We start from the raw sequence: 9,132 nt of genomic DNA, 5'->3' as shown, positions 1-9,132 counted from the left end.
TCAAAGTGTTTTATTTTGTTTCAGATGTGTTTTCACAAAGTGGCTTCACACCCAGATGTCACGCCAAAGCTTTGTGCTTCACAAGTGGCTTTTTTTTACACAACAGACATTTCCACAACTTTGTAGTCAAGCTTCTCTTTAACCAAGTGTGAGACAAAAATCTCTCACAAATGCTGCGTCTTATAACACCTTTCCATTCCCATAGATTTGCAAATATCCCCATGTCTAATTTCACACTGATGATGTTCTAGATTGTTATCACGTCTACTACTGTGTGTGTGTGTGTGTGTGTGTTTGTGTGTGTGTGTGTGAGACCTTCACTTTGCTAACTGGCAGATTTGTGCTCTGTTCCCTATTTAATTCTGAGAGAAATCGAGCTGAGAGTGTGTTACTGAAGAAGACCCACTTCAGACCCCCTCATTCCCTAAATTAGCATCTCTTTCAAGTGGAATTAAGCACTGTGTACACTGAGAGGCACTTAGCCAGCTCTGGATTGCTATTTACTAGCAGATGTGATTTGAAAATGATTTACAGAGTCTTTACAGGACTGGATTAACCTTCCTATTCATCTGAACAATTTCTCTTTTTTACCCGGGGGAATAAGTGCTGAATATCTTTTCTTAATAAATGCATAAAATGTCTATAGCCTTGGGAGTTTCTTTCCTCAGCGTTTTTGCAATTTAAAAGTGGGCCAATACTTTTTCTCTCAGTGCTTTACATATTATTAATTATCTAGCATAAATGAAAATTAATGGGATATAAGAAGCTACCTTATCTCTTAAAAGAGAACTAGAATTAAAATGGGACAGAATGGTATTCAATATGAGAGTTAATGGTTACATGGCTAGGAGAGGATTATACTGTTTCCTGTTTACAGTTTTCCTTGGTTTTTGTTTTGTTGGGGTCTGGTTTGGTGGTATTGATTTGGCTGTCTATTTTTTTTTTTGCTACATATGATTTTTTAACACCTAATCATCTTACTCCCTACATTTTATTTTCTGCTATAAATCCTGCTCTTAACAAAACTGTGTTGATTAATAACAGTTTAGCATGTTATGTATGGTCAGTGTGTTCTGTTTTAGGGTTAATGGAACTTAAACAATGAGAATATGATATATTGATAAAATAAATAATGGAATAACTGGAATAAAAACTTGCTCTTCATGTATATGGTTTGAGATGAGGGATGTACTGGCCATAGGGAGTACCGGGACAATTCCTGGTGGGACGCTCTGTGTGTGGGCTGCTAAAAGAGCTATTAATAGAATCCTATTCAAATATTTTAATGTTTAATGTATGTGCATTGGTCCACAGTACCAGCAGTGCATGGCCATTAATTAGCCAATCCCAGTCAGCAGGTTCATTTGTTCAAAACAAATATGACAGTTCAGACAGTTTAATTCTAAAAGTTTACTGAGACAGGATGGGGAAACCCCAATTGAACTATTTTAAAAAGTCCATTAATAAATAAAGTAGAATTTGTATAGAAAATGGAAAATGCAGAAAAGATACTTTGCAGGTTTATGTAAATATCTGCATATAGGTGGGCTGATGGGGTAGTTTGAGATTGTAGTGTTCTGGTTTGGAAAAAAGTTTAGTTCACAGTCCATATATATGTAAGAAACCACTTAAAAACTAGTGCTTGAATTTTTGCACCAGGAATGACAAAGTTATTCAAAAGTAATGTCAAGATGCATGAAAACTCTGATTAAAAACCAGGGTTATTCTACCAAATATTGATTTCTGATTTCAGCCATTTCTCATGTTCTGCAAATAAATGCTCTAAATTACAATGTTTTTATTTGATATTTAGGAAAAATGTTTTACGTAGTTTATAGAATAAAACAACAATGTTCAATTTTACTCAAACATATACCTATAAATAGCAAAATCAGAGAAACTGATACAGAAAATGAATTGATCTCTTATTTTTTTCCAGAGCTGTAAAATGTACTTTTTTTCTTTACTACGTAACTCCATATGTTTGTCTTAATTGTTTTCATGTCTTTAACATTAATCTACAATGTAGAAAATAAATTAAAGAAAGAAAGTACACATGTCCTTTTAAGTCCCCCCTACTCTGTGACTACTAGCCAATCACAGCGCTTCCTTGTCGCCATAACGACTGGAGACTCTTGTGTTGGCGGTGAACTCTGGAGAACGGAAGGTAAATAAGTAGATTTTCTTCAGCGTGTCTGTTTTAGGAATATCCACAGCAATACCCACATTAAACACATTATTCTCCACAGTATTGTACTCTGTTTACTCATTACGTTCACTTCAATTTACTGTCATTTTGCCTTCTAGTCTGCTGTGTAGCAATAACGTTAACCTAGGTTATCTTACCCAGCTAACCTAACTAGGTAACTAGATTCAGTAGGGCTGAATCATTTCTGTGCCTTTTATACCACCGATGTAGTTAATGATTATATAATAGCATAATAACAGACTTTAAAAAGAGCAGGGAACTTTAAATAATTTAAGTTAGCTATAAAACCTTTGTTTAAACAAATACCAGCTCACACACTTTAATAGGCTCTTCTTGCTAAGATCAACGTTATGGGCAGTATTAAGGACTGCTAAAATTATTGGGATCACATCCATTAAGTCGATAATGTGACTATTGTGTATTGTGGTCTATATATATAGCAGTTATATTTTTGGTCTATGGCTGACAATTGACTGAAATTTACTTACAATTTACTACAGGACTTTTTAAAATGTTCTTTTAAAGTGTTTCCCTGTAAGATCATTCATGACAAACTGTGAAATGCACAGTTGATAGAAAACTAACATATGTCTGAGATAAAGAAGAGATTTATATAGCTAAGAAAAAAAAAGATCTTACACATTTTGTATATGTATGTCGTTTTGATAAGACTGGGGTGTGATGAGTCAGAAAGTCCTTCAGACTGTATTTAGATCAAAGTGAAAAAATTCAAGGGCTGTTTCTCAGGAGTTTTCTCAGTTTCCCAGATTGGTGGAAATTGGGTTTAAAATAAGACTTGTCCAACCATGTGTGAGAGAATAATTAAATGGTTGAGATGTTAACAGTCATTCTGAGAGGGATTTGGCATGAAATGATTCATTGTAGGAACTCAACAACTCTGATTACATTACACGTGTCATGATAAGAATCAGGCATCCCCCATGACTATATAAAAAATAAAAACAAATTACTGTAATGGTAAAGATTATGGTAAACCGTATTTAATCTTAAAATGTCTGTTATTGAGGCCAGTTGTGCTTTATAACAATTTTCATGTACCCCTCCACCATGAATGGATTTTCTCCAAAATCTTCTTAAAGCATTTGTCGTTACCACTTTCTCTGAGGAAGTTTTAGATGCATTAAACTCTTTTATTTACCACTGCTGTGAACAATTCTGACTGTGAAAGTTTTTCTAAAACCAAACATTTTCAACCAATTCAAGTCTGAATCCAATCCGACTGTTCACATCTTAATCCCATTCTATTATTTTAAATTTTGTTATGCAGATTTTTAAATAAGGAATTCTCTGGGTTAAACAGCAGTATACATCTGTGCTCCAGTGGCCTGTTGGAAAGTAAAGGGATCTCCAGAGTAAATTTGTCTCATTATTTTCTACTTTTTCAAGAAGAGAGGACTCATCTAAAGACTTGACTTCAGCCCTTGTGTATTGTGACAACAAAGAAATGCCAGTCATAAGTATGTCCATGGGCAAAGCTCCAGCTGGCATTAACCCACCAGTAAAGATGCTCAATCCTGCTGCAGATCCTCGAAAGATGCGAAGAATTATTGCTGAAGACCCAGAATGGTCTCTTGCTGTTGTGCCTTCCTTAAAAAACTTATGTCTACAGCACATAGTGAATCATTTTGAAGGTAATCTTCTTTTTCTACTACTATTAAGACATTATTCACACACTTTTTAATGATAGATTTTAAGTAATAATATAATTAATCAGGTACTTTGACTAGTATATAGTATATACTATGTTTCACAGTGTTTTACAGCATTTGTTGATTTGTGCTCTAAAATGTTTCAGAGAAGCCTATTCTGAATGAGCTCCTGCCTAGTCAGAAGGCTTTTGTCCTGGAGAAGCTTCCTACCTTCCTGCCTTTGAGCCTAACAGCCAATCTGATCAGTGATGAGGGTTACTGGAGACGCTGCTGTGAGGACCGCTGGGGCCAGAGGGATGTTTCTGAGTATGACCTCAGCTGGAAACGCATGTTCTTTGAGCGTCATCTGGAGAACATTATTGAACTTTTCATTCCCGACCAAACTGAGCCCAAATCAGTGCTGGATGTTGTGCCACTCTGTCAGAATTATGTTAGGAGGCTAAAGATAACTCAGCTTCTGCCACCTATCAGAAAACCACCAAAGTTCAATGAAGATGATGCCTCAGAATCTGCCAGCGATTTGGGCGATGATGGGCCATCAATAGACCACTTTGACTTTAGAATCCTGCTGAACAAGCTTACCAACCTGGAGGAACTGCAGTTGGTTTATGGAGTGAGAGGGTGTGGCATGAACTTTGAATGGAATCTATTCGAGTTCACCTTCAGTGATTGTCAGTTCCTGGCCAAGGCCCTGCAATCGTGCACAACTTTGAAGGTTCAAAAAAAATTTCTGATCTTGTTTACCATAGTATAGCATCTCAGTCAGATGTTTTTTACTTCATTTTGGGCCATTGTATTAAATCATACCTTTTAATTTAACCTTTTTTTGTTTCATTTGCTTGAACAGATTCTTAAAATCAATCAGAGTAACGTGGATGATGATAAGTGCCGGACGCTGGTGAGCAACCTGCTAGATCATCCTTCTCTGCTGGAGCTCGACCTCTCACACAATATCATAGGTGACAGAGGAGCAAGAGCCCTCGGGAAGCTCTTAAACCGCAGTCACCTGAAGCAGTTGGACATTTATGACAACAAAATCAAGGGGCCAGGAGCCCAAGCTTTAGCCCACGCCCTCTCTAAAAACACCCCTTTAGAGTCCCTCAACCTGAGACTGAACCAGATAGGGGATGAAGGGGGCCAAGCTTTGGCCCAGGCCCTGTTAAAGAATTGCATCCTCCTAAACCTTCACCTGGGAGCCAATGAGCTGACAGAGCCCACAGCCACAGCACTGTCCCACATGTTAGTGCACAACTCAACTCTGAAGAGGCTAAATCTGTCCTGCAATAGACTGGGAGAGGTGAGTTCTGCTCCGCTTGTTGGTACTCACAGTAATAATTCATTGAAGAATCATATAATAGAAGGGTGTGGTGTTGGGTATAATGCCTCTCAGCATTAAGTTGTGGCGCAGTGGAACTGTGTTCTCTGGAAAGATGATGCTCCACCCATTATTTTTGGGATGAGGTGAAATTGTGGCCATCTAACTTCCTGACATCACTATCACTCTAAGTCTAACGCTAAATGCAATCAAATTCTCGCAGCAAAGTTTCCAAAATCTAGTAAAAAGCCTTTTTTAGACAAAAAAACTATTTATGTGGAGGGGTTTATTACTTAAGTGTATATCCTCTTTTTCAGCCTCCAATAATTTAGGTCCAAATTGAGGTTATAAGGAGTGTTTTAGCTTGGACTGCTAGGACTACTTCGAGAGAATAGTATAAACTAAACCTTGTTAAACCTTTTATATTAGACATATGCTGTTTTTTCACTCTGTATAAAATACAGTTTTTAATACGGAATGGAGACTCAGCTCTTTGCAGCGGCTCGATTTACAAACATGAACATGAAAAGATTCACTCTCTTCGTTCTGACCGTAATACACGCTCAATTATTCATGGAGCAGGGATAGAAGTGCACTAACAGGCTGAGCTGTGGAAGGGGATTACCACTCCCTGGGGGTCTCATCATCTCTATTGCTTCTTCACTGGGGTCTTTACTCCCCATATCCGCCTGGTTCTAATTCAACACAAATTGTATTAGAAATAATTGCCTCATTCAGGAGAAAGCTCTGGCTCCTTTGTCAAGAAACATTAGAATCGTGATGTCTAGCCTGCGTGTAGCCAGAGTGCAGAATATGATCTGCTTGGTCATCACTGTGCTGTGACCTTGAAACAGTATTTTGCTGCTGGGAGTGAAAAACGCCTGTGGCTGACCTGCAAGCTAAACATTGATCGTTTACAGAAAAGTGGCACTGTGAGTCATCTCGTCTAACTTTATATTCAAACACTTGCTAAATGTAGAACTATATTCTTATCATGCCTTATTTAAGTCTATATGAAATAAAGACAAGGTTAGTAATGTAATGCTATCATAATGTACATTTGCAATTCGTACTGCCTTGCAGTTTGATAAATAAACCGTTATAAATTTGCATTCAATATTTTTAATAAGTCTGGGCTAAATAATTATGTTTTGCATTTGCTTGGATTATAACATTTTGCAAAAATGGGCTCCTGTACATTTAGTAAGTGTAAATTGATTTCTGACCCAAGATTGCAGGACACATATTCCTGTACAAGCTGAGATATATAGAAACATCAATAAAAGTGAAAAAAAAATGTAAACTAATATTTTTTTTTACCATATATTACACCATATATACCATATATTACTATTAAGCTGTTCTCACAAGTATTGGCCTGCCAGCTTTATTAGAGTGATACAGGGCAGTTATCAGCATGCCAAGCCCAGAGAAGCAATTAGATAGGTGTTATTTTTCAAGTCAGTGAAGTATCAACATGTTAAGCTATTTACTTAATTCTACATATGTTTTGCTTTAATGTCATGTTCAGTCTTAAACACATTCTATTCAAATGTACCTATAATGCCATTTATTTGACATAAAGATATATAGTCATTTCATTACACAATCTTTGTATAATCCAATGTATTGTCAAGTTAAGTAAGGGATGCTTCATCACATTTAAATCTTTTTATTTATTTTTATTTTATTTATTTTTATTTTATTTTATTGTGGAACTGTAAAAATGTGGGGTGATGATAATGCATGATAATAGTCTAGGACAATATTATGTTTTTTTTTTCTTTTTATAATATAATTATTGGATATAATTTATTTTAGAATAGTATAATGTTTGGAAATAAAATGCTGTTAGTTACTCAAGCATGCTTTGTACAGTGTAATGCAGTAATGACTAACAGCTTGTCCAGTCTAGGCTGACATTTAACTGATGTGTTGTATATCCTGTGTTTGTTTGCTGGCGTGTAGGATGGTGGGAAGGCAATGGAAGAGGGAATGTCGCACAACAGCAGCCTGCTGGAGTGTGATATCCGCCTCACTGGTGTCAGACTGGAGAGTGAGTACAGCATCAAGAAACACTTGCACACCAACCAGGCCAAAGGCAGGCAGGACACAGCAGCCTCCAGATAATTCCCAGACAAGGGAGGATTAAATAACCTTCATTCATTTAAACCAATCACACATAGAAATGTGGTGTTGTCAATATGATCTTTACACAAATGTGTGTGGGACTTTGGATATAGGCATAAATAAATAAAGAACTGTTAAAGAAAAGTTAAAGTATATTTACTGAAGCTCAGAATGTGGTGTTTTTTTACATCTTCTTTGTCTAATTCATCTTAATTTCTGGTTCTGTAGTTTTAGACTACAATGCTAATGTAGCTAAAAAGCAACTAAAATTATTGCCCACAAATAAGCAGGATGCTAACTGCAGGTCTTAACACTTTGCATTGCTCAAAGTGTGCAAAAAGGCATATATTATCTCTCTTAATTAATCATATTAATCAGCGTTTCACTTGCCGTTTCCTTTAAGGGGCAGGTGCACCCAGTGCTCTGCACAGTGCTTTTGCGTGTCTCAGCAGAGGATACTGACCTGCATGTTCGTGCTGTCAAGGTGCCCCTGCAGCTCATTTACATGAAAAGTTATTTTATTCAGTATTCTATTTATTGTTGATGTAAAAGTTGGGTTTGCTTGCATAGCTGAGATAGGTATGGACGTCTGACAGTTGACTGTTGTCAGGGTTTTAATTAGTCAGTGGTGCACCTGTGTTTTCCGCCACCAAGATAGCAATATGGTAGTAGTTTAATTGAACACACCTCACTTAGGGACCACTACGCCCAACAGTGTAGACATACCCTGAACTCCATCACTATTTTAGGGCGTGAAAATAGGCTGTTCGCAGTGTGTAAGATAACAATGAACATTGCGACGCTCCTTGTGCAGGGTGTAAGAAAGGGCAAAAAAACAAGGATGAGCATAAATAAATAAAGGGCACCCAAAATAAAAAAATGAAAAGTTTTAGATTTCAGAGACAGACAGATACAGACAGATCTCCACTGGTCACTGTGCAAACCAATAATTATAATGTTTAGGTAATCTGTGTATAAAGTGAACTTCCATTTATAAATGAATGAAAAGACAAAATTGCATTTTAAGTCATGTGAAGTAACTACTAAAAGATATATAAGTCCATAACCCATCCTAAAAAAGGCTGTTACATTTAGTTTGGTAATGTTTGATTTATATTGACAGAAAGAGTAAACTATAAACTAAAAAACAGACTAATTTTTACTTAAATTTTTGCTTAACAGTGTAACATAGTATGTAGTTTGTAAGATTTTCATAAAGTAAAACACAAACACATTGATTCCACAGCACAAGAAGGACTCATATGAAAGTCAGCCCATTTTAGTGAGAACAAATTCTGCTTTATTGAGATTTCTGTGAATTTGATACATGTATTTGGATATATCATGTGCCACATTCTGTAAAGGCAACATTGTGTTTACAGATTCCATGAATGTAGATCAGCTCTGTGCACATTTCTAAAGAGTATATTTCACTGTATGTTGTTGTTGACATGCTGATGTTTTACACAGTCTCCACCAGCAGGGCTTCAGTAGCTGTTGATTAGCAGTTATTATTAACCAGAAATCAGAAATGTGCTGTAGGCAGTGAAATGCTTTTGGAAGTTTCACAGAAGGCATTATTTCCAGGAAATTGGGACAAAATTCCAATGTACATGGCTAATGTCATTTGAAATATATTTCCAATTTAATGTCCTTTATTTGAACTAAGAGATGTGTTATTACCAGTTTACAGCTATTTAATGCTGATTGTAAATGCATGGCTAATTATTCATCGCTGTGTACTGTTCATCACATCAGGAGGTGTACTAGCTGTCAACCAGTTGCTGCAAACTGTAGTATGTAAGTAT

General features: G+C 36.4%; 1 protein-coding gene across 2 annotated transcripts; it reads left to right on the top strand.

Annotated features, from left to right (window-relative positions):
- Window positions 1–2,103: 2,103 nt before the first annotated feature.
- tcte1 (t-complex-associated-testis-expressed 1) lies at window positions 2,104–7,474 on the top strand. Of its 2 annotated transcripts, none has more exons than XM_007255491.4 (5): window positions 2,104–2,167; window positions 3,617–3,861; window positions 4,026–4,594; window positions 4,727–5,176; window positions 7,163–7,474. In XM_007255491.4, exons 2-5 carry the CDS (start codon window positions 3,675–3,677, stop codon window positions 7,322–7,324), a joined length of 1,368 nt encoding a protein of 455 aa, XP_007255553.3. In that variant the 5' UTR covers window positions 2,104–2,167; window positions 3,617–3,674; the 3' UTR covers window positions 7,325–7,474. The 2 variants fall into 2 exon arrangements, with proteins under 2 accessions (XP_007255553.3, XP_022540099.2); XM_022684378.2 differs by having other exon boundaries at window positions 2,126–2,167; window positions 3,620–3,861.
- The last annotated feature ends 1,658 nt before the right edge of the window (window positions 7,475–9,132 follow it).

This window comes from Astyanax mexicanus, chromosome 1 (assembly GCF_023375975.1).
Source record: "Astyanax mexicanus isolate ESR-SI-001 chromosome 1, AstMex3_surface, whole genome shotgun sequence".
NCBI classification, from domain to species: Eukaryota; Metazoa; Chordata; class Actinopteri; order Characiformes; family Acestrorhamphidae; genus Astyanax; species Astyanax mexicanus.
This window is presented reverse-complemented; position numbering and strand designations above follow the sequence as displayed.